Consider the following 26,768-nt stretch of genomic DNA (forward strand, 5'->3'; position numbering starts at 1 on the left):
AATATAATCCCCTTCTTATGCCATTTGGCTTTGAAAAGATTGTTTTAAAGACTTGAATCCACTTTAATGTCTCATTAGTGCCACCCACATACCCTGCTTCAATCAGAGGTCTGTGGTGTATATATAGTTAAGGTAAATGAGCTAGTTACAGCAGAGAGAGAGAGAGAGAGAGAGAGAGAAAGAGAGCACTCTAATAACAGGAAGTGCAACAGGAGGGTGCGTGGGCGTTATGTGAGCCACAGTCGCACTCTAGCACGTCTGTGTCACTCTAAGCATATTCCTCTCCCTAACACTCCACTCAGCACGCCCCCTCCCAACTCTGTCGACTCCATCCCCTCATCTCGTTAGACTCTATCTCTCACTTCATCTCATGAGGTGGTACAAGAGTGGGCGATTTGCACTTCACACTCCAGCTTTAATATTTCGCACTCTTCTTTCTCTTGCATCTTCCTCTCACACTTAATCTTCGCTGCTCTCCTATAGTCTCAAAACCTTCTTTCAGGCTTTCTCCCTCAGGTGTCCTCCCTCTGTCACGTTTCATTCCTCAGTCATCCAGGTAAGTGTAAGAGCACGACTGCCCTGCCTGTCAAGACCTCCAGCCGATCAATGAGCACACTCTGTTTTAATTATCTTGTTAGCAGCCAACCCACAATGCCTTGCAGCAGAGTAATAGCCTTGGATCTGGGCAGTCTCACCTGTCTTATTGCAGCAGCCTGTAATGAGGAAGTGAAAGAGTGGCATTATGCAGCCCTGACTTGTCATCAGTGCTTTCATGACCATGATACTAGAGAGATAAGATTTAGAAAGAGATTGAATTTAACCAGCTGGATCAGAGAAAGAGCTTTGATTGTCTGAGAAAAGTGTTAATGGAGTTTTTTTCCGATTGATGCCACAAATCTGACCTACAAAACATAGTCAGAAGTGTTAAGTGTAGTTAGCACTGTCGCCTCACAGCAAGAAGGTCCTGGGTTCGAGCCCAGTGGCCAATGAGGGTCTTTCTGTGTGGAGTTTGCATGTTCTCCCCGTATCTGTGTGGGTTTCCTGCGGTTTCCCCCACAGTCCAAAAACATGCAGGTTAGGCTAATTGGTGGCTCTGAATTGACTGTTGGTGTGAATGCGAGTGTGAATGGTTATTTGTCTCTATGTGTCAGCCCTGCGATGATCTGGCGACTTGTCCAGGGTGTACCCCATCTCTCGCCCATAGTCAGCTGGGATAGGCTCCAGCTTGTCTGCGACCCTGCACAGGATAAGCGGTTATGGATAATGGATGGATGGATGGATGGATGGATGGATGGATGGTGTTAAGTGTAAGAAGTTCGTGCCTGCGTGGGTTTCCTCCTGTTGCTCCGGTTTTAATAAGTCCAAGGACACGCTGATTAGGTCAACTAGCTCCTCTAAATTGCTCATAGGTGTGAGTGAGTGTGAATGGTCGGTCATCTCTGTGTTAGCCGTGCAGTAGATTGGTGACCTGCCCAGAGTGTATCCCATCTCTCCCCTGAAGTCAGCTGTGATTGGCTCCAGCCTCCCCCATGAAACCTGACGGATAAGTGGTATAGATAATGGTTGGTTGGACGGATGGTATCTGTTTGTTAGTTCACAGGTCTTTAATGCTACATGATGTTGGAAATCAGGTAACATGTACAGTAACAGACAGGATAAACCCAAATCCACAATCCAGAAATCAGAATTGATTGGCACGGGGGCATCGTGGCTCAGGTGGATAAGGCGCCATACCATAAATCCAGAGAGCCGGGTTCGATTCCGACTCGAGGTCATTTCCTGATCCCTCCCCGTCTCGCTCTCGCTCATTTCCTGTCTCTACACTGTCCTATCCAATAAAGGTGGAAAAAGCCAAAAAAAAAGAATTGATTGGCACAAATTGTCAGGAAATCCCAACAATGCCACAGCCATCCATGGCCAGGAGAAAAGGGAACAACATTGGCCATGCTCTCTGGTTGGAGGGATGACCTACTCTCTGACACACTAGACAATCACGGGCATCTTTGAGCTCATGTATGTAGAAGAGGGCAGATAACATTTTCCTGTGACGTAGCATGAGCAGCAGTTTGAAAATTTGGATGGCTTCATAGTTTCTGAAGAAGCACATAGTAGTCTTCATCCTCTCCAGTTGGTAGCTGTCCTATTAAATGGAAGAGTTTGAGTGGGAAGATGGAGTTTGAGCAGGTGACCAAATTGGAACAGGCCAAGGTCAAACATGACAGTTTGCAATACATTAAAGGGCAAATCCAGAGAAGTCAGAAAGATCAAAGCAGGATTCATAATTTACACAAAACAGTTATAATGGCAAGACTTTGCAATATGTGCATGATTGCATATGCTTTACATAGCGTGTAACCAGGAAGTGATGAGGCAGTGGCAGATGTGATGGTAGTGACGATTGAGATGTCAGGAAAAGATGATACTAATCAGTTTTATGTATTATTCATTTTCTCAGCGTTTTCACACTCAAATCAACACTTCTACCGCCCACATTCACTTCAGCATCATCCTTCTTCCCTCTCCGTGTCCTCCTTCTCGCTCTCATCCTTCATCACACTTTCTTTTGCTACATGATAATGAGTCCATCATGTGTGCTGCCCACTCACAACTGTCAGACACACAAATGCGTGATGGGGTGGATCGGTCATGCTATGGCTCACCTCAAACTGAGTGCTGCATTGCATTACTTTTAACGAATTGTCACAAGTTCTTCATGCTCAACTGTATTCTTAACGACCTTTGCAGCTATGCATCATCTCCTCATAGATGTCTCAGTCTCCACCTCCGTCTGCATATCAATATGATAGCCACAATAAAAAGACAGAAAAACGAGGCTACATGATGATAGCAGTATGGATCAATAAGCATTAATGAAGTTCCTCCTCTGCATAATGATTAGTGCTGGAGCATCATGCACAATTCAGCAACCAGTATCTGAATAAAAACTGAATTAATGATGCATAATTGAGTTTCATTATGGCACCAACCATTTGATCAATGAGTGACATTCACCGTGTGAGAAAATCACACTTAGCTTGCAAGGTTTTAGACATCTTTAAGCAAGCTGACTGTTTTTACCATCATGTTTTTTTTGCTGTTGTTGTTTTTTTAACTTTGTCCCTACTCAACAGTATATTTGCAGGCAGATAGCCTCGGTAAGGTTTAAAAAGTGAATTAAAAAACATTTCTACATTGTTTTGGTCGAAGAAATGTAAGGTTTCTTCAAGTTGAGGTTTCAAATTGTTTTCCAGAATTCAGCCACACCAGTGGCTTTTTCCAGACCACCACATAAATAAGTAGATAATGTACAGTAAGAAAGCAGGTGATCATCCACTGTTGTATGTATGCAAAGCAAGTAAGTAAATAAATAAGTAATTTAATAAGTTGTATAGCGGCATTTACATACAGTGATCAAAAGCGCTTTACATCAAAAATAAATCCGTTACAGAGACTCAGATTGTTGGCGCGCCCGCGTCTAAGACGCACTATTTCGAATAATGAACGCATTGTCGAGAAGGGCAGGGGCCAATATGGACGCAAGCATTTTATACCCTATTTGGAACATTTCGTGGCGTATTACTTGACTTCATGGCCTCAATATCGAAAATCTTGCACAAATATGCAACTTCCAACATAATTATCTGGATATTCAACAGATTTCAGCATCGGATGAATTTGTTTTGACCGCCGCCATATTGAATATACGTCGGACCCGTTCGTGTATTTACGCCGCCCCGTTTGTAGCGTCCCAAGCGAGTAAAACCTGATCCAAGTCTTTCACTAGGTGGCGTCTTACGGTCTATGTACGAATATTCGAAAAAGACAAGAAAACATGGATAAGAAAAAAAGAAAAATACATCTATTTTGTCATTCTTCAGCAGAAAGAGAGTACATTCGCCTGAAAAAACTGATACCCCTGATACCCAAGGTAATTAGTCATACTAGATTTACAACAACAACTACTACTGCAACATCAACTACTATAACAGCAACCACTACTACTACTACTACTATCAGACATTATTAATTTTCAAACTTCATAGCCTGAATTTGAACCCAAGATTGAAGATTCAGCATCCCATCTGATTCTCTGAAATTAGAAGTAGAGATGATTAGAGACAAGCAGAATTAGACCATCACAGCATGCAAAAAACAAACCCATCCTTGTGCTATAATTTACAAGGAGGAGATAATATAGATGTGATATATAGTGGCCTGTGGTTGAATTCCAAAATATTGCCACTGATTAAACAATATCTCAATATATTTGGTTGAAGCATTGATTTTTGTCATCTACATTGCTTTATATGGCTTCTAATACCACAAAAAAAAACAGAATTGAGAAGAAAAAATCAGCCCCTGGGCTGCCCCAGCTGTTCATTGGGCTCGCTTCGCTCACTAGGTTCGCTTCAACTGAAGGATAATCACTGGGCCCCTCATTGTAGAAATGGGCCCCTGTTTTTTCCCAGGAGGGGCCCTGTGGGCCCCGTGACCTGCAAAACAATCTGAGTCTCTGCAGTTACAAACAAAATATTTAAAATATATGATAATTTAAAAATATAATTAAAATACAATAAATGATAAAATAATGCAACCTGTAATTAAAAAAATTAATGAATTAAATAAAAATATAGCTCTGAACAAATTAATTTTCTATTTGTGTTTAAAAACATATCGTGATTTGATTTCACAAAGGAAGACTGTTCCATAACATTGGTGCCAGGCTTGTAGTACTCGAGTCCAGGACTCGTGCCCTAATTTTAAGGACTCAGGGCTTGACTTGGACTTGAGCACTGATGACTCGGACTTGGACTCGCACATTAACTGCATTTGGACTTGTAAGTTGGAGATGAGGACTCAGATTTTTCTTTATTTTTTTGTAACATGCCCTAATAATTTGGCATAAGATATTTATATCTACATTAATTTTTATACTAATTTCATGCAAGAAAACGCACATTCACCTGTTCATATGTCATGTTCAGGAACAAACTAACGTTAACGGCGCTAAAACGCCTGGAGAGAAGCCCTAGGATTGTCCGCTTTGCTTATACAGATTTCTCGTGCAGTGGGAAAAAATGCACTGCTATGTTTTCCATATGTAGAAGAACTATCGAGGAGACAACGGGGACAACCTCGAACTTCAATCGTCGTTTGGTAAGACTCCACCCAGAGAAGTAAGTGACACGCTGTGTTCATTGTCCTGTTGATAGCGGGGCTTGCTTGCTGAGCGATGAACTAGCTAGTGTTAACCCTCTCTCATGTTATTTGCCCTGTTGATAGTGGGCGGGGCTTGCTGAGCGATGAATGAGCTTTTTATCTGTAGCCTATTAACTAAAATGGGGCAGTCGAGCAGGAACGTTAATCCAACACAGTAGCAGAGACGCTTTCACATAAAGGCAGCAACAGCCACTGTCAAATGGTGCAGTTGGAGTCTTGTTCTCAGGCCAAGTTTACATTAGGCCGTATCTGTCTCGTTTTCTTCGCGGATGCACTGTCCGTTTACATTAAACCGCCTGGAAACGCCGGGAAACGGGAATCCGCCAGCGTCCACGTATTCAATCCAGATCGTGTCTGGTCCGGTGCTGTGTAAACATTGAGAATACGCGGATACGCTGTGCTGAGCTCTAGCTGGCGTCGTCATTGGACAACGTCACTGTGACATCCACCTTCATAAAAGTATGAAAATACTGCAAATACTGATGCAAATACTGCCCATTGTGTAGTTATGATTGTCTTTAGGCTTGCCATCCTTCCACTTGCAAGTAGTAAGTGATATGCGCTGGGATCACACACACAGCGGCTCAGTCCCGAATCACAGCTTGTGCACTTCACTCGCGTGCTCTGTGAGCTGCGCAGGGCCGGAGTGCGCACCCTCCAGAGGGCACTCGCTGTTCAGGGCGGAGTGATTTGGAGCGCAGGATGCCTGCGGAGCCGAGTGTATCCGTGTATTGGTGTTGCTGTGTGCACGCAAATCGTGTATTGGTGTTGCTATGTGCACACTAATCGTTTTAAAAACGTTAATCTGATGATCCGCTGATACGGTCTAATGTAAACATGGGCTCAGACTTGACTCGGATCAATCAGTGCGTTTACATGCACATCCAAATCGAGCTACTGTCGGTAATCGAGCTAAGGGTCCCAGCAGGGGTGCCAGAGAAATCCAATCCTACATGCACACAAGGAAATCGAGCTATTGTGTGAGGTACATTGTGCACCCGAGCCACAGGTGGCGCTACACGCCCCATCGTGTTGGTACACTTTCGGTTGTCGTCATGAAGAAGAGCTATTCAAGAGTATAAACAAAGTTATCACATTACTACTCCTTCTTGTCTGTCACACTGGTCCAAGTAGGTGGGGGACATCTGGTGGAAAAAAGTTTGGCTATTGCCTAAAAAATTCTTTTTAACCAACAAAGTTAAAGAAATATCCTTTAAGTTGCTACATAGATTTTATCCAACGAATTTTTATTTACAGAAATTCAAAAAAGATATTAATATAAATTGTTCTTTTTGTGGGGCTGAAAGAGAAACTATCACTCATTTATTTTGGCTTTGCCCTTATTCAAAACTTTTGTGGAGTAAGCGTGCTCGTGTCATCATAGACCCCGTCCACACGTAGCCGGGTATCTGCTAAATCGAAGATATTTTTCTACGTTTTGGCCTGTCATCCACATGAAAACACATCAAAAACGAATATTTAAAAAAACTCCGGGCAAAGTGAAGATTTTTGAAAACTCCGTGTATGCCTTTTCGTGTAGACAGAGATAACCGGAGTTTTGCGTTTTAGAACGTCACAATCTGCGCCAAAAAAATTACAACAAATCTGCCCTGACGTCAAACGTGCGACCTTTGTTTACTGCAGAAGCCAGATTAAGCATGGACTTAAGCTAGCCGCACACTACGGCGATCCACGCGGTACCGAACCGACTCATTTCAGAGCCGACTCCCGACAGGGCACGCACATATCCCCCGACTGTTGACGAGTGCAGTCGCGATTGAAGCGACACGTGACAACTTAATAGCTTTGTGATTGGCTATTGGATATAGTTACTGTTAAATCCAACACTTGAAGATGCTACAGGCTGAATTACAAGTGACACAACATGGAATATGTAGCGCACTATCTAGGCTGCATGAGCTATTATTTCCAACCTTAAATAGTGCACTTATATAGGGGAGTTAAAGCGATTTGGAATTCAGCCACACAACTTGAGCAGAGTGGCTTTCCAGCCCACTGTGTCTATGGATAAAGCTTCAGCCTATGGAATTACAGTATATACCTGCATTAGGTGCTACCAACACGTATTTCTCGCGCTAGAAATTGTGTTTAATGATGTCATGTGTTATATGCGAAAGATATGATTGGCTATTGCTAGCGACTCTCGCCGATCAGTCTGGCTCCCGATTAGTTTTTCGAATCGGCTGTGAGATGAGTCGGTACCATCGAAAACTAGTCTTTACGCCTGACTCGCGACTTCAGTTGGCTCGGTACGCTGAAACTCGGCGTAGTGTGCGGCTAGCTAAAGAGTAATGGATCGGAGTAGTGCCTTGAAAGCGTTAATTATTGTGCAGGTGCTTAATTTTAGAAGCCCAACTACTGCTCCAAGAGCACAGGCGATGTGATTAGGGGGTAGGATTTGGGGAAATAACCATCTACAGGTTTGGAATGCTTATGAATGTGATTGAAAACGCAGATGTTCGGTTATGTGTGGAAGGGATTTTTTTCGAAGACGAGGTGGTGTGGATAAAACATTTTTATAAACGGGGGGGGGGGGGGGGGGGGGGGAATGTTCGGTTTTAAAAATACCCGGCTACGTGTGTACATGGCAATAGACTCCATTCATTCAGACTTTGCATTAAAGTGGGAAAATGTCTTGTTTGGTTTTCATGAAAAGGAGTATGTGGGCTCTCAATATTATTTGACTAATCTTTTGTTATTTTTATGCAAATACTACATTCATAAATGTAAATTTCAAGACAAAAAACCTAACTTCATTGAATTTGGTACAGATGTGAAACATTATAGATCTGCAATTTCTACCAGCACTAATGAAAAGACTGTTAGAACGGAAACTATTTTTGTATTGTATAACGTCTTTTTATGATTACTCTTTTATCTGTATAGGCTTTTTATATATATATATATATATATATATATATATATATATATATATATATATCCATATCCCCTGGCGTAATTATAACAATACTGTTTTATTTTCTTGTACCCTTTGTATAATGTGCATTTGATTCAATAAAAAATAAATAAATAAACAAAGTTATCAGTTCCGTGTTCACAAGAAGAGTGTTTGCATGTACGAACAGAAGTGTTCCTAATAAAATGGCCACGAAGTTGAAGTTGATCTGTAATGATGAACATATTAACTGTTAGCCTGCTAACATGCTTGCCAACTAATTGGAAATGGGTGCGTACATGCCCAGACACAAGTGTTCCTAATAACGTGGCGGCTAAGGTGAAGTGTCATGCCGACCGAGGCTGTCGTGTTTCCCGCTTGTGGTCTCGTCACTCGTCACTTCCGGAAGGGGCAGTGCTGAAGTAAGTAGCTCGACTACGTAGCTCGATAGGGTTTACATGCACTAAGTAGCTCGGCTACAATCGCATAATCTAGGTCGCGTAGCTCGATTACGAGAAATCCAGTTCGGTTCGATTTCAGCCGAGCTAAGGTGTTTCCATGGCATTTAGAACTTCGATTTCAGTCGAGCTACGGCAGAAATTCGATTTTCTCTATGTGCATGTAAACGCTCTGACTGTTGGACTCGACTCGAAATTTTCTTTAATGACTTGGACTTGACTCGAGCTTGAACACTGGGGGCTCAAGACTGGACTCGGACTCGAGGTTTAGTGACTCAACTACAACACTGGTTGGGGCAGTAGAAGTAAAGGACTGAACACTCTGCATTTTACTCTTGATCTCCCAAGGAGCTTCTAACAATAAGCTAATATTAGACCATAAACATTATGAGCTCTTTTGCTTGATACTAATTAGATCATTAAGATATGATGGAGCCAGTCCATTGATAGCTTTAAAACTAAGAACAAGAATCTTAAAAGAAATTCTATGCATAAGCGGCGGCCAGTGGTGTTCATAAAGTGTTGGAGTTATGTGAGAATACTTAGGTATGTTCATGATCAGTCTTGCAGCTGCATTTTGAACGTGCTGTAGCTTAGCGATTTGTACATTCGAAAGCCCATACATTAAACTATTACAGTAATCAAGATGAGATGTAATGAAAGCATTGACAAGTGTACACAGACTTTCCCAAGACAAATACTTCTTAATTCTCTTAGTACTATGCAAGTGCCACATACCTTTGTAATATGCATTGATGTGGACATTTTGTCATCAAACCAGACACCTAAATTCCGCACACTGGTAACAGGACTAATATTGTTATTCAAAGTCAAAGTCCCTCTCACGCCAGAATCTGGTCTTCCCAGGCAGTCTCCTGTCCCAGTACTAACCAACTCGTTAAGGCGTATGGGTGCGGCGCCAATCTCCATTTCGATAGCCCTCGGCCTCTCGCCTATAGAGAGCGTGCACGTGACGTCACGAGGTCACGTGATATTTGTTTATCTGCCATCTTGGACGGCATGGCCGCGCATAGAACTTAGACGAACCCGTTCTAATTATCAAGTGTGTGGGAGTAGATCTTTCGAGAATGGTTATATCTTGTTCAGCATTTGGTTGTACCAATAGACAGGGCCAAAAGGAGGGCCTGTCATTTTATAGATTCCCCGCAGACGCGGAGAGACGCGCAAAATGGGTGTCCGCTGTGCGAAGAGAAAACTGGTACCCCAGTTCTACCAGCCGAATTTGTAGTGAACACTTCATATCAGGTAGGTGTAATCTTCTAATTCAATACTCCTAGTACATCTGTTAAGTTGATTTTCGGATTGAATGATAACTGCATAGTCGGTGATTTGTGATTTTTTTTCCAGACAAAAACATACATATTTACAACCCTGTCATTATCTGGAACTGAGTTTAGATTTTGAACATTCTTACGATAAAACGTCCTGCATAGTCTCTTTATGATAAACGTCTTAATGCCACTTACCCGTGAGGTTATCAAGTAGACATCCTTCTTCGGAACCTTCCAGAGGTATAGTTGGGATATCCATCCCGCAACACAATATTTATAAGCTTCCAGGCTCTTGTAAGCTTTGAGGGCTTTGCCAGTGTAACACGATTCACGATTAACAAGAAAATTGTAAATGTCGTGGTAGGCCAGATCGGGCAAATCGCCGGCACCGCAGCTCCGAATTTCCCTGAACAAGGATTGCAGCAAGTTGTACGGATCTGCAGTCCCCAACCTGGAACACTTTTCCACGTAACGCTGCCTCACGTCACCTTCAAGATGCTGAACAAACTTAGACAAGTTATCACGCGATGTAGATGGGGTATTTTCCGAATTTTTTGGGGGATTACTCCCTGGATCCATTACGCTCGCGCAAGGTAAACAATCCTGAAGCCGTCCAATATGGCGGAGTAAACACGGACGGGTCACGTGACTGCACATCCTCTATACAGCTAGGGTTACAGTGGGGGGCTAGTCCTCTGGTAACCGCGAGAGTTTAATAACTGCGAGAGTTACCGTGAGTTGGCCTAGTGGTTAGCGTGTCCACCTCTTGACCGGGAGATCGCGAGTTCTACTTGTGGTCAGATCATACCAAAGACCATCATTAAAATGGTACCTACTACTATATGGCAATACAGATGCGAGTGGGGAGTCAAACTCTTGCGGAATATTGTTATTACTGATGTGCAAACTACAGTTCAGATTAGTTAAGTGTTTAGACCCAATCAAAAACACTTCGGTTTTGTCATCATTTAATAAGAGCCTGTCACTAATCATCAGGGGCTTAGCCAGGATTGGGAAGGTTGGGAGTGTTTTTCTGAAAGTAGGGAGTGTAACTTGGTCGCGACTGGGGGGCAAAGTTTGAAAATTTCATCTTTTTTGGTGCAATCTGGTGACTTCTGGAGCTGCAATTAAGCCTTAAAAAGAAATGAAAGAAAGCACTAATATTAAGTGTGAATTATATTTTATTAGGCATTTAACACTAATTTTATTTACCAACTTAATAAAATGTTATATCAAAGTTTAAATTTAGTTTCTTATTCATTAACCAGAACTTTACAAATCACTGTAATTTTCAATAAAATCTTCTACAAATTCCTGAAATAAAAGCAGAAACCTTAAATTATAATTTCTAGTGCACTTAAGACACAAAACAAAATGCAAATTGCTGCAATCGAGTCCTATTACACAGAATATATCTTTACCACTGTATATGCAACAAAGATAACACATGAGATTCAGCCGACTCTGAAGATTAATATTATGAAATATATACAACTGAAAATAATAGAGACCTTTAACAAGTTTTGATTTTATGAAATATGCATAATACAAATGTTCTATCACAAAATATTAGGAATCATTTTGATTCTGTTAAAAAGTGCAATAAACAGGAGTTAAAAATAAGTGAAATTAAGTTACAAAGGAAAGTTTCCTGTAGTTACTAGTTACTTGAAATGTAAATACTGTAAACAATACAAAAAATTCAATAATAATGGTAGTTTATGAAAGTACTTTCGCCAAGATGATGTAAATCTTGGCGAAAGAGAAACTAAGTGAAACCAAAAGAGTGAAAGTGATTATCATGCTGTTACCATGGGAACAGTCTTTTATGAACGCAGAAGTGGGTTCTGAGCACGCCGAGTCCGGTGGGACTGAGAAAGGTGACAAGTTTTATGTTTCATCTAATTTAGGTAATTTAAGAACGATAATATTATTTGGCAGTGGGCACATAGGAAAGTGTAAAGTATAAAGTTTCTGTCAGTATGTTTATCATGCTTCTATGATAAAAAACCTCGTGAAGATATTTATCTAAATACATGACCTACTCATTCTAAACCTGCCGAGCTTCGTCGGCGAAGCTCTCAAAACTTGTAGTATTTTGCTTCCATTCAAGCCTCGTTTCGAAGTCTGACCAATAAGGACGGTACATTTTTGGCGGTAAATTTGATTTTCTTGATTTAATTTCCATATATGGAAAGCATGCGCCGGGTACGCCCCGGGAAACTGCTGACCGTCGACAAAAATGTCCACAGAAATGCACAAAATTACTTCACAAAAGAACAAATTTTCACAAAATTTTGGTTAGCACGGGTTAGTATAAAATTTATAGGCTGTATCACAGGTAACCCAGGCTGACGATTTGTATAAGATGTATGTATGTACTGTATACCTTTGATTTGTCGGACTACTTTTGCCCTCGGTACTCCCCTATAGTAAGAGTGTTTGAATTATCTATTGTTCGTAACGGTCTAATCAGCTTCAAGATAACGTTTGGTTTCGGGTTTCCTGTGGCGTAACGTACTCGTTTCTGTCCAGATTTTCCGTGGCAAGAAGTTTAGCCTGTTGCTTTTCGTAATTAAACGGTGAAATTTATACTATTAGTTAAAAGATATTTTGTATGGATATCCTTAGGGCCCGTTTACACGAGGACGCTGTTGGGTAAAAACGACTAAATATTTTATCAGAAGTGCCTTTCGTTTACACGGGGACGGCGTTTCCGAGGCTGAAAAACGGATAAAATTGAAAACGCCTTCCAAAGTGGATAAGTTAAAAACGGCCCCCGTTGCATATCCGTCTAAACTACCCAATACGCCAAACTCTGCTCGGATCTGCTCACGTCGGGTACGCGTTTACGTCATACATATGTCATATACTGCACATGCCAGCCCGGGAAGTAAGAAAGTAAGTAAAAAAGTAAGAGCATGTCTGATTACATCGATCCAACGGACCTTCAAGCTGCTCTGTGTTTTAATGCAGTAGATGTGTTTTCCTGCTCACCCGCCCGGCTGGAGCTCCTCAGTTTGGTGTCGCCAAGTTACACACACACACACGCACGCGCGCGCCGCCTATTCAAGCCGCTCGTGAAACCATAAACCCGAGACTGAAAACAAAACTAGCAGCCGAACGGATTTATTTTGCTGAGATGGACACTGCCTTTTCTCTTCTTCACCGAAACAAGAGTGAGTGTTACTTAATAAAGGCAGATTAAAAGAGTTTCGGTTTGCTCCTGCTCCTCCCTCGAGCACTACAGTACCTCAGCCGGACCGGTGTTCTGTAAAGTTATCCTAGCAAGTTCTCATACAGACCGTTTTATTATTTAAAACAAGTCATTACAAATTATTTGACTCGGCCAAAGACTCGACCAATACACACAAAACATAAAAATCGGCAAATGCGTGAAATTCTCACCGATTTTCTATCAGCCCAGCTGATCGGTGGGACAAAACTACTGTTAAATTTTCCTACCCTCCTGGATTTCGCGCATGTGTAGTAGGCTTGGTAGGATAACTTGACAGAACAGCGGCGCAGATGTGCAGATCAGACAAGACGGAAGATGTTGCGCATGCGTGCAGACATAGCGGAGACATTTATGCGTCACCGTATAGACGCAGATTTCCTCCATGAAAACGGTCATGTAGACGCGGAAAAAAGTGAAAACGAAAACGGACTTTTGCGTTTTTGTTTTATACCGTCCCCGTGTAAAGTGGGCCTTAGTCAAAAAAATCAAGTGGAAGCAGAGTGACTTGGTGTAGTGGTTCGCTGGAGTCTCCAAGCCTCTGTCTTTTTAGGTAACAGAAGAGTATGGGGTACGCCAAAAAAATGGCTAAAATACGCTTAAAATAACCAAATATGTGCATGAAACAGTAAGTACACTTGTTTTCTTGCAATCTAAGCTTTATTTGTGAAATTTGGACAATCGTTTATTTATTTTTTTATATTAATTTGTATACAGTACATACATCTTATACAAATCGTCAGCCTGGGTTACCTGTGGCCGTGTTTGGGGATTTATGGCCGTGTTTTTTGAGAATTGGCCGTGTACGGTAAAACACGGCTGCACAGCTCGCTAGCTAAGCCTATACTCATCATTCACCTATGGATATCTGCAATACATACTTCCATTGCCCTCATTTCAGCATCTTGGTTTATCTCACCATCTAGCTTAAAACCATCATCTAAAACCCATACATCTTACTAAGCATGTACTAGCTATGTAGCTGCTCTCAAACATTAAAGGGGGCATATTATGAAAAACGGGCGGCACGGTGGTGTAGTGGTTAGCATTGTTGCCTCACAGCAAGAAGGTCCGGGTTCGAGCCCCGTGGCCGGCGAGGGCCTTTCTGTGCGGAGTTTGCATGTTCTCCCCGTGTCCGCGTGGGTTTCCTCCGGGTGCTCCGGTTTCCCCCACAGTCCAAAGACATGCAGGTTAGGTTAACTGGTGACTCTAAATTGACCGTAGGTGTGAATGTGAGTGTGAATGGTTGTCTGTGTCTATGTGTCAGCCCTGTGATGACCTGGCGACTTGTCCAGGGTGTACCCCGCCTTTCGCCCGTAGTCAGCTGGGATAGGCTCCAGCTCGCCTGCGACCCTGTAGAACAGGATAAAGCAGCTAGAGATAATGAGATGAGATGAGATGAGATGAGATATTATGAAAAACTCACTTTTTCAGTCCTTGTGCACATACATTTGGATATCGACTTCCTACCAACCCACGAACCCCGAAATAACACACCGAGTCAGTTTCTTTTGAGCTGCCTATTTCAGAAAACGTCCGTCAATAAGACGTTTAGATTTGGCTCCACTTTCTATGTAACAAGTGGAGCTCATGAGAATAATACCAGCACTTCATCTGAGTATCTCCGCTCGTGGCTTGAGAACTGCCTTTGCGAATGAATATTCATGAGGAAAGTGGTACCTGATTGGCTGGCGGAAGAGGGGGTGGAGTGAACAGTGGCTCATCATCATTTAAAGAAACAGGTGCTCAATCAAATCGGTCGTTTTGAACAGGGCTGTTTAGACAGAGTGTGAAGGGAGCTGTGGTGTTTTATCCTTGTGGTATTTTGACCAAAACATATCACAAATATTTCCTTAAGACCTCAAGGAACTGTGTTGACTTGTGGGAAATGGGTATAATACTGTATGTCACCTTTAAATTTGGTATAAATTCAGTCTGAATGATGAATGTAGTAAGAATGGTGCTGTCTTTTTTTTTTTTGTAATGTTTCTGAATCAAATTACACATGAATGTTCATGATGTAATACTCTAACAATTGACTTTTGATAGTGATATCACCAATGGTGAAGCAACGATTCAGCTCTTACAGTTGGGGCACTGAAACCATTCAAAACCATCCAAATATACACAGTATGTTCCTGAAAAGAACTGTGTCGTTTGTATGTAGTTCAGGTTTGCGGCCATGGAGCAACAGAGTTCTCATTATACACATAACAAAGGTCTCTGGAATCAGGCAGCTGTCTTTACATTTTCCTGGAGGTTTCTCTCACTTTCTCCCTCAGCCAGCATTCGTGCCTGTTGTTAATCTGATGGAGATGGTGTGGATACATCCAGGCTCCTGCAGTCTCGATGCAGTTGCTGATGACTCACGGGAGGATTTAAAACGGCTGGTTGTGTGTAATGATGAAACAGTGCAATGGCATGCCAGATGTCATGGCGGATCACTCTTTGTTTCAGTCTTACCCTGTTGAACACCCAGCTCTGTGGTGAGCTCCACAAAAGCAGCAGGACTTGCATGCAGTCTGCAACATGTGTGCGCTTAGGCCACACTTTCACTGGGCCTCATATAGATTCTTGTGGGACCTCGCATTCTAGGTATCTGATACTGGTAGACGTCAGTGGAACACGTACTGTAAATCCATATTTATGACCCTGTTGTTTTTATAGATATGGCTATACACAGGGATTTTTCCATACAACCTCAATTCAAAATAGATTTACTTGTATTCTGTTACACTAGCACGTCGGCTACAGTTATCGATACCGATCTTCTGGCCGTTGCAAAAGGAGAAAAGACTTTCGATACGTAAATTGTGCATGAATAGTTACTCAAACTTCCACTGGAAAAAAAAATGAGTTGATTCCTGATTACTTAGGGTATCTGTTCACATGACACTGTTCCACAAGTATTGACACCTTTGTCCAATTATCGGCACCCAGATGATTATTTATTTTATATATATATTATATATATTGATATGTAGTATTAACAAAACATCGTTTTTATTTAAAATTTGTTTTACATAGACTTATATTTAATACAAAATATCTTTTATATAAATGTATCGATGTCGGTGCTGACGTAAACGAGGAAGTAATTCTAATGTTTGCAAACAAATGAACTGATAGTGTTTAACGTGTCAGAAAATCTTTTTGCTCCATTTTCTACCTACTTTCTAAGTATTTTCATAGATCACATTTTGTTATTCATTCATTGTTGTTCGTATTAATTTCTAGTTTTGTAGTTTACCAGCAAATGTCAACAGGGAATTGACATTGTAACCACATGAAAATCCAGGTCAAAGGTCGCACGTCATTCCTCGAACCAAAATATAAAATGTCTAGTGATATTGTATTACGTGGTAGATATTTACAACAAACTGCAAAAAAAAATTTCCGAATGGAGTAGAAAAATCTGAATATTTCAAGCATGTAATTTTTTATATGCTAGGAATTTAATTCTGGTCTAATTCTATTTATTGCAATCAGATTACAAATACTCTATAAACATTCCATTCTGTTATGAATCAGAAAAAAATGATTATAAATCACAGCACTTTTATTTTTTAAAGTACTTCATCTACTTCAACAATGTCACACAAAGATCGAGACGTAACAGTTGTAAATGTCACTTAATTCCACAGGGTGTTGATAATGGTGGACACCGGTGAAAGTAATCACTATTATCGAAACATTACGTGACTTCTCAAACACACGTTTAGATACAAAATGGCGACTGTCAAATGAAAGAGTAAGAAACAAAGTAGGTTTCGACAAGGAGATCATGAAATATCGGTGAATTTGATGAGTAAAAATGTGTCCATGATCTTTCCACCATGCGATGATAACGTCCGGGTTTTCTTCAACTTGCTGGTCGTGCTAAAAAAATTCCATCTCGGGTAACGAGCTGTGTCATCAGATGACAAGGTCAAAGGGCGAGGAGGGTCTTTCAGTTGATTAATTAACCAATAATAACTGTTGTAACTGAAACTCACCTTTGTAAAATTGTTATCTCATCTCATCTCATTATCTCTAGCCGCTTTATCCTTCTACAGGGTCGCAGGCAAGCTGGAGCCTATCCCAGCTGACTACGGGCGAAAGGCGGGGTACACCCTGGACAAGTCGCCAGGTCATCACAGGGCTGACACATAGACACAGACAACCATTCACACTCACATTCACACCTACGGTCAATTTAGAGTCACCAGTTAACCTAACCTGCATGTCTTTGGACTGTGGGGGAAACTGGAGCACCCGGAGGAAACCCACGCGGACACGGGGAGAACATGCAAACTCCGCACAGAAAGGCCCTCGCCGGCCCCGGGGCTCGAACCCAGGACCTTCTTGCTGTGAGGCGACAGCGCTAACCACTACACCACCGTGCCGCCCTAAAATTGTTATTTATTGGTAAATTGAAAAGGTGTCGATAATTGTAGCTGCTGCTCTATATCGGAAAATTTTGTACTTTCTGAAAGTAACTGGCTTATATTATGAGTATTAGTAGTAGTAGTACAACATTGAAACTTTTTGACAGTCATCTGCTTTGTTTACCTGCTTAGTGTTCCTCAAGCAACTCACTCACTTTACTTGAAATATTGCCTTGATAGTGGAATGAGTTGGCCATCCTGTCTGACTAAAGTGTTAATGATAGCACGCCTCCCTGCAGAGGTGTCATATTCAGATTCCAGCCTCACTTCAGGACAATTTATAAACCGCACTGGGCGCTGGACTCTCCCTGCCAAAACAAAACTCTCAGAGTTATGCGAGCTCAGCACATTCCAGTTGAGTGCATGTCTTGCTTAATCACAATGCAATGCCATCTTGGTCACCTTGGGCAGCAACTAAATATCAGCCAATGATCGCACATCATGCAGTTCAGCTTCTTCCCTTGTTCGACTCCAATCTGTGGATTAAAGCTATGAATTGCATTCATTATTTTTGTCAGTTGCAGAAGCAGGCAAGTCAATGAAATGCCAGAATTAACAACTTTTCCTGTGTCTTTACACGTGTTTCAGGCTCTATCCACCCAAGCGATACTCAAGGCCCATCCAGCCCGAGCTCACCCTCTTCTTCCTCACCTCACTCTCTGGGAGCAGGACTGTGCAGTGGCAGCTCAGAGCCAACGATAAACGCAGGCTGCTCTGGAGCGTTCTGCACCTCCATCACAGGCAAGTGTGCGATCTGTGCTAGTTATACCCCGCCCAAATGAAGTTTGAGCGGGGGATATAGAAACTGGTTCCGTCCATCCATCCATCCAGTCACGTTTTCGTTTCCGAGCCATATCTTTAAAACTACTGAAGATATCTTCATAAAACTTTGTATACATATCAGGCAACATGTGAACTGGTGCCTTTTGCTATTTTGGATTTTTGAAAGAGAGCATTTTTCAAATTTTTACATAAAAAATAGATTTTGACTTAGTTTCTAAGAGCAATGTTCGTTTCTGGAGCATATATCCAAAACTATTCATGATACGGATTTGAAACTTGGTGTACATGTTAACAAGGTGATGTAGATGTGCCTTTTCATACTCAGAAATTTGAGAAATTAAAATTTTTCATGTTTCCATGGAAACAATTTCAGACTTAGTCTCTCAGGTTGGTCTTAAGGGTAGGTTTTGTTTCCGGAGCAGAACTTGAGAACTATGAGTGGTACGGTCTTGAAAGTTGGTATATGTGTTGATTAAGTAATGTATACGTGCCTTTTGATACTAAGAAATGTGAGAAATTTTAATTTTTAGCTCCCCTGGACCAAAGGTCCGGTGGGTTTATGCCATGGGCTGCTGAGGTCAGTGTAAAGAGGTAGGGTTGGTTTCCTGCAGCACAACTTGAAAAATGTGACAAATAATATCTTGAAACTTGGTATATAGTTAGTATACAGGGTGGGGGATATAGATGACTCGGTCTTCTTGTTTGTGTCAGGAATAAAACATGACATAGTGTGTGTGTGTGTCATAGGAAAATAATCCATGGCATATGATAGCCATGTGATATAACATGAAGAGTTCCAATAACAGCACATCCCAAAGTGTTTTATTCCTTTTATTCCACAACATTTTGCCAATGATTACAATTTTTTAATGCCACAACATGCTCTTTATCCACACATCCTCTTATTTCACACTCAATGTTGTGGAAAGTCAGCAAAACAACTTGGTTCCTGTTATGACATTATAGCCGTGATGAACAGTCATATAGAGAGTCACTGGCTTCTCTTTATCTATTTCTTGAAGTTAATAAGACAAAACTGGAAAGACCCCTCTGTTCTGAAGACTTTCCTTTGATGGAAAACTGACTGTTACAAAATGCTCACACTTGAGACTCTATGAAGTTTAAATAAACATCTCCTTCGATGATTATATTAGGCATATATCAGGTGAAAATTTAAATTCAATCCAAGTTGCTTGAAACTGGTTTCACAGAATTGAATTCGGAACAGCATACTTCTTTACAGAATTAAAATATGTTTATCCTTTCCTGAGATATTACAAATCAAAAATGAAAAAAAAAAAACAGCTTAATTTTTTAGAAAACTGCCGTAATATTCTGTATGAGGATCGCATGGTCCAAAATAGGCCTCATTAACCAATGAGATCAAATGTTTTTTCTTTATAACTTTTTTTTTCCAAGATATTTACATGGAAATTGGCAGGCACATAGATGGTTTTATACTGAATACAAAGTTTGAAAAATTAGTAAAAACAATGCTAATTATTATGCTAATTAGTTAAAATGTTAAATTGGTACATTCAATAAAAAGTAATAAAAGATTATTTCTAATACCCTCTTTGTGCTCTGTAGGCCTTTGTGTTTCTCAAAAGTAGGGCCTACTAGTGTTTACATTAAAGACTATAAATGATAATATTCACAGCTTTCAAGGCTAACCTCAAAAAAAACTATGTGAGTCACATCCAATAAACCTTTCCAGTAAATTGAATTGAAATTAACACTCGCGTTTCTGACTTCCGGTTTTTTAAATATCATCCTGACTACTAAGATCTCAATATTGTTCATCAAAACAACTACAGTTATATTCTAGTTATGTACAGGAATCAGTTTTATTTGAAAAAAAATAAGTAGGTAAAGCTATGAAAACTCACTTCAAAGTCTCCGGTGAAGCATAACATCAAAACTAGCAGATGGAAAATTTTGCTGAATACTTCATCAGAAACAGTGAGAGTGAGAGAACATCCCTATAAAAGTTATCTGATTGATATTCACAAGTAATCCAGTCAGAAACTGATCGAGAGAGAGAGAGTCTGAGTGCTTTCCTGTGACTCAAAAATCACCGGCAGTTTCCTGACATCCCGCGAGCAAAGAGTGCACTCTGTTGTACCAACTTCAACCTGCCGTTACTCCCAAAGCACTGAACAGATCCTTAACGAGATGAATTTCTCTGGAAAGCAGAAATTATAAGCTTTTTAATGATACTATTTACAATAGAAAACATTCAAGAGTTAAGCAATGACAGATTTGGAAACTTAGATGAGCGTCTGCATGCACAATTTTCACAGCACGGCCAACGAGCGTCTGATACGCCTACTTATACATTTTCTTTTGTTAAATAACAGCACATTTTTACATTTATTGTATATCCATGTGAATCCAGTGAATGAGTTGTTACTATAGACAAAAATGTATCAGAACAAACACATGAATATAAACCTGTTTTAAATTATAGCCTGCACTACTGTTAGAGCTGCTGTTATAGAAAATTAATCAGCAACTTCAGACCAGTCAGATTTGAGAATTAAAAGAGGCATTTTTTAGTGATAGGATGTTTAGTCAATACTGTGATTTTTTTTTTTTTTTAGTTGTAAATAATTTCCTTTTTTTTTTTCTTCCACCTTTAAAGGAACAAGCCCAAGCTCACCCATCCACCTCTCCAAGTCCCCCACCTTCCCATCATCCTCCAGCTCCTGGCTGGATGAGTGCTCCATCTGCTACGAGAACGCAGTGGACACGGTTATCTATGCGTGTGGTCACATGTGCCTGTGCTACAGCTGCGGCCTGCGCCTCAAAAAGATGGCCAACGCCTGCTGTCCGATCTGCAGGAGGGCTATTAAAGACATTATAAAGACCTACCGGAGCACATAGAAGCCACTTCTGTAATCCACCATGCGATGGCCCAGGAGGGCTAAAACAAAAGACACATAATGAGACCCTTACATATGGGAAAGAGGTTTCTGGTTCAGGGACATACTTCATGGCCTTTCATGGTTCCCATGGTGATGAATTTGAACCTTTAAAGGCTCAAGCATCCATCCGCAAAAAGGTCTCTTACAGTTTCATGAGCAAGGCTTTGTTGCTATGGTAACCAGTCGTGACGCTGCTCAGGAAAGGAGGCTTCTGACTAAAGCTCTCCACAGGAGATGCGAATCTGTAAATAGCCTCAAGCAAATCAGGAAGTTCCAGGAGACATTAATGTCTGAAATGTTAATATCTCCATCTTATTTTCAACACTTTCAACTCTTTTTGAGCCATAAGAGACTGGAAGAGTCTCGTCTGTTTGCAGAAGTGGAAAGCTGGAAACCGTATTGACCGTATGAAAGATACAAAAATGGATCTTTTTTTTTTTCCTTCAACCTGTTGGCTGCCCTTAAAAACTCACTTTTCTGTCAGATTCATGTTCGATGTTTCAGTGTCCCAGTTTCTGTCTGTGTACAGCTGACATTAAGTGAGAGAGAAAACAAACACACATGTACAGTATGCCCCAAGCCTCGTGCTCTCAGAGTTAATGCTTAAGCTACTATTCTGAATAACTTGCTAATGCTACGTGCTTTGAAGTCAGTGTTGATGTACTGAATTGATGAAAGGACCTTCAAGCACTGATGACAGTACAATGCTGTGTTAAGCAATGTAATGTGAATCCTCGGTTCCCTGCTGAAACACACAGAAATTCCACGTGAGAAGCTGGTGCTGCTGGTGTATTACGGACGTGCCTGATTATTTGAACTCCTGTTAATCATGGCTTACTTTATCAGGTGTTTAAATAAGATCTGAGTGGGATAAATTTGAAATAAATCGAGTATTATGGCATTTTTAAGCTAAGCATAAGTGTGAAATAGGCAAAATTACAGCTTCTAAGTAGCGACATGGAGTTAGCTACACTTAGCTACCAGCGATGTCTGTCACGCGACTATTATGATGATGTTATACTAGTGTACTTAAATAATGTACTGTTAACAGGACCACACGTTATAACAGCATTATTAGAAAGTCAAAGATATTTTTTTGTAAGTGGCAAATAAGCTGGTTGCTCTGCTGATGTTTCCTGTGGAGGTTTGATACGTGTGGTGGTTTTGGGAAACCCCAGCAGTTATCACTGTGGCTGTGAGTTCTGGTCAAAAATCAGGTTCAGAATCAACTTTTTGTTTTGTTTTGTTTTTTAGAAACCATTAATATATTTCACCAAAATGACATGGAAATGTTTTTATTTGCTTTCTAATCTGTTTGGATATCTTCCTGCAGAAGCTAAATCACAGAAGCTAATGAGCCACTTTAACCCGAACCCTAACCCAAGGAGGCAATGAGTCATTTGTCTAGAATTAAAATGGATTTTTGGGGGGTTAGCACCATTTGATTTACACAACATGCCTACCACTTTAAAGGTGAAAATTGTTGTTTTATTGTGACACAAACAATAATTAAGATGAAAAAACAGAAATCTGGAGTGTGCATAGGTATTCACCCCCCAAAGTCAATACTTCGTAGAGCCACCTTTTGCTGCAATTACAGCTGCAAGTCTCTTGGGGTATGTCTCTATTAGCTTAGCACATCTAGCCACTGGGATTTTTGCCCATTCCTCAAGGCAACACTGCTCCAACTCCTTCAAGTTAGATGGGTTGCGTTGGTGTACAGCAATCTTCAAGTTATGCCACAGATTCTCAATTGGATTGAGGTCTGGGCTTTGATTAGGCCATTCCAAGACATTTACATGTTTCTCTTTAAACCACTCCAGTGTAGCTTTAGCAGTATGTTTACGGTCATTGTCCTGCTGGAATGTGAACCTTCGTCCAAGTCTCAAATCTCTGGCCGACTCAAACAGGTTTTCCTCCAGAACTGCCCTGTATTTAGTGCCATCCATCTTTCCTTCAGCTTTCCTGTCCCTGCAGATGAAAAACATCCCCACAGCATGATGCTGCCACCACCATGCTTCACTGTAGGAATGGCGTTCTCAGGGTGTTGGGTTTGCACCACACATGGTATTTCCCATGATGGCCAAAAAGTTCAGTTTTACACTACGTTCAGACTGCAACCTGAAACGACCCATATCCGATTTGTTGTGAAATACGATTTTTTTTGTTAGGCCGGTCACATTACCAATTATATGAGACTTGTATGCGATCTCCAATATGAACGGAAAACGACCCAAAAGTGTCCCGCATGCGCAAATTGACACGTAATAAGCACATCTACGTAATACGTAAACCAAAAAAAGGCGCACTCTTCATGTTTAATGATTTCTTTTTTGTTTGTTTGTTTAATTATCTGGTTAGTGTTAAAGTGTGAGGTCTCGTGTGTGTTTTTGTTTCTGAACTGAAATGAAAACGTGTAGCCTGGTAACGAGGGTTGACTCCTAAATGTCTCTCTAATTTCTATATAAGTGCACTACATGTTACTAGGAAGTAATGGATTTTTAAACTCTATATAGTGCACTCGAGCTTCAGTAGGCAGTCATTTGGGATACGGCTGCTGTATTACCAAACTCTTAATTCAGGCTTAATAATTTGCATATATTTATTTCGTCATATTAATAAACTTTTTCTACATTTTTATAAATATTTGTTTAGATTGTTTATAGCCAGCTGAATTCTGTAACTTCTCTCATAGCTGGCTCAAGGTGCAGAAACACCAGTGCAGTTTGCTATCACCGGATCCAGTGTAAATAGCTGCCGGAGCCAACGTCCGAGGTTCCGGAGCGCGCTCCGGCTTGCTCCCCCTCAAATTAAGCCCAGATTAGCTTGATCAATTCTATAAAAGTCTATTTAAATTCTGAAAACTGTACAAACGTTGTTGTTTTCCACCAAAGAGGCGGGATTAGCCAACGCAGAATAGTGACGTTTGCCTCTTGTTGACATGTAGGTCGCATGAATGCGACCTGTCCAGTCAGACTGCAGTCACATGTGAAAATATCGGATATGCATCGGATTTAGGACCACATATCCAAGCGGCCTGGGTTGCATGTGAAAAAATCGGATCTGTGTCGTTCAGATTGTCAATAACAAATCGGATACAGGTCGCATATGGGCAAAAAAATCGGATATGGGTCGTTTCAGGGTGCAGTCTGAACGTAGTCCTAGTCTCATCTGACCAGAGAATCTTCTTCCATGCTGTTGGGCAAACTCCAGATATGTTTTCTTAAGCAATGGCTTTTTTCTGGCCACTCTTCCATAAAGCCCCGCTCTGTGGAGTGTATGGCTTAAAGTGGTCCTCTGGACAGATACTCCCATCTCCGCTGTGGATCTTTGCAGCTCCTTCAGTGTTATCTTTGGTGTCTTTGTTGCGTCTCTGATTAATGCCCTCCTTGCCTGGTCTGTGAGTTTTGGTGGGTGGCCTTCTCTTGTCAGGTTTGTAGTGGTGCCATATTCTTTCCATTTTGCTATAATGGATTTAATGGTGCTCCATGGGATATTCAAAGTTTGGGATATTTTTTATAACCCAACCCTGATCTATATTTCTCCACAACTTTGTCTCTGACCTGTTTGGAGGCTCCTTGGTTCTCATGTTGCTTGCTTAGTAGTGTTGCAGAGTCAGGGTCCTTCCAGAACAGCTTGATTTATACAGACATCTTGTGACAGATCATGTGACACTTTGCACACAGGTGGATCTTAATCAACTAATTATGTGACTTATGAAGTGAATTGGTTGCACCAGCTCTTATTTAGGGGTTTCATACGAAAGGGGGTGCTCATTTTAATTATTGTTTGTGTCACATTAAAAAAAAAAAAAAAAAACAGTTTTCACCTTTAAAGTGGTCGACATGTTGTATAAATCAAATGGTGCTAACCCTCCAAAAATCCATTTTAATTTCAGCTTGTAATGCGACAAAACAGGACAAACACCAAGGGGGATGAATCCCATTGGTTTGACTGAGAGGTGGGCGTCGTTAATAGTAGAGGGATTATGGTAGCTCTCTAGAATTGTTCCATTAATTATTAAATGTTAGAGTGGAAAAAAAGGCTAGGAATGTAAATTCATCTAAATGGCTGAAGTGCCCTTGAGCAAGGATAAGGACGTCTGTAATGTAATGTAATGTAACATAAGGTAGGCCATGCAGAAATGCACGTGGCCTGGATTGACAGCTCTTGAAGCAACACTTTTACAGTGAACTCAGGGTTACTATCTACTGTAAATGTCATGCTTTGAATACGTTGCAGGATAGTTTTATAGTGAAATGGACATAACCCTAATCGATTCTGTTTGGAATCGGATACTGACTGTCAGAATGTCCGTGATGCTGTTGCGCTGTAGTCGGAATGAAAAGCTATCTTTCCTTTTCCACTTTTGTAAATAAGTAGATTTGTTCAGAATAACACAGAGAAGAAAATATCACAATGAAGGGTTTTCCGTGCCACCACAGATAATCAAACACAATGCAGGGTTTTTTTTTTTTTTTTAAAGTTTGCCTTTTATATAGGATTTTTGAAATTGGAAATTCTTAGAGTTCTTAAATCCAGAGTCCACGTCTACATCAGTTTGGAACGATTACATGGTAGTTATGACTGCACACAGTAAATGATAAGGTTATCTCATCTCATCTCATCATCTCTAGCCGCTTTATCCTTCTACAGGGTCGCAGGCAAGCTGGAGCCTATCCCAGCTGACTACGGGCGAAAGGCGGGGTACACCCTGGACAAGTCGCCAGGTCATCACAGGGCTGACACATAGACACAGACAACCATTCACACTCACATTCACACCTACGGTCAATTTAGAGTCACCAGTTAACCTAACCTGCATGTCTTTGGACTGTGGGGGAAACCGGAGCACCCGGAGGAAACCCACGCGGACACGGGGAGAACATGCAAACTCCACACAGAAAGGCCCTCGCCGGCCCCGGGGCTCGAACCCAGGACCTTCTTGCTGTGAGGCGACAGCGCTAACCACTACACCACCGTGCCGCCATGATAAGGTTATATTAGACCTTATAATCTCATCTCATTATCTGTAGCCGCTTTATCCTTCTACAGGGTCGCAGGCAAGCTGGAGCCTATCCCAGCTGACTACGGGCGAAAGGCGGGGTACACCCTGGACAAGTCGCCAGGTCATCACAGGGCTGACACATAGACACAGACAACCATTCACACTCACATTCACACCTACGGTCAATTTAGAGCCACCAGTTAACCTAACCTGCATGTCTTTGGACTGTGGGGGAAACCGGAGCACCCGGAGGAAACCCACGTGGACACGGGGAGAACATGCAAACTCCACACAGAAAGGCCCTCGCCGGCCCCGGGGCTCGAACCCAGGACCTTCTTGCTGTGAGGCGACAGCGCTAACCACTACACCACCGTGCCGCCCCAGACCTTATAATATAAAATTGAAATAATTATTATTCATTTAACACTGTTGTCAAAATGTATGAAATGGTTGTTGGTCTCACTGTATTTAGCAGGTTCGTGTCTGTGGTAAGAGTATGTA

At 41.2% G+C, this 26,768-nt stretch overlaps 1 protein-coding gene across 3 annotated transcripts in view; it reads left to right on the forward strand.

Moving 5' to 3' along the window:
* Positions 1–26,358, forward strand: part of neurl1aa (neuralized E3 ubiquitin protein ligase 1Aa) — a 232,215-nt gene extending 205,857 nt beyond the window's left edge. For 2 of the 3 annotated variants that reach the window (XR_009650549.1, XR_009650550.1), the window contains exons 5-7: positions 18,138–18,290; positions 20,977–25,867; positions 26,257–26,358. Coding sequence is in view for 1 of the 3 variants with exons in the window: in XM_060898796.1 (XP_060754779.1) it covers positions 18,138–18,290; positions 20,977–21,218 (395 nt within the window). In the remaining 2 variants the exon portion in view is untranslated. Of the gene's footprint in view, positions 1–18,137; positions 18,291–20,976; positions 25,950–26,256 lie in introns of those variants that run through there. The other variant, XM_060898796.1, reaches the window with a different exon arrangement.
* The last annotated feature ends 410 nt before the right edge of the window (positions 26,359–26,768 follow it).

This window comes from Neoarius graeffei, chromosome 18 (assembly GCF_027579695.1).
Source record: "Neoarius graeffei isolate fNeoGra1 chromosome 18, fNeoGra1.pri, whole genome shotgun sequence".
Taxonomy (NCBI): domain Eukaryota; kingdom Metazoa; phylum Chordata; class Actinopteri; order Siluriformes; family Ariidae; genus Neoarius; species Neoarius graeffei.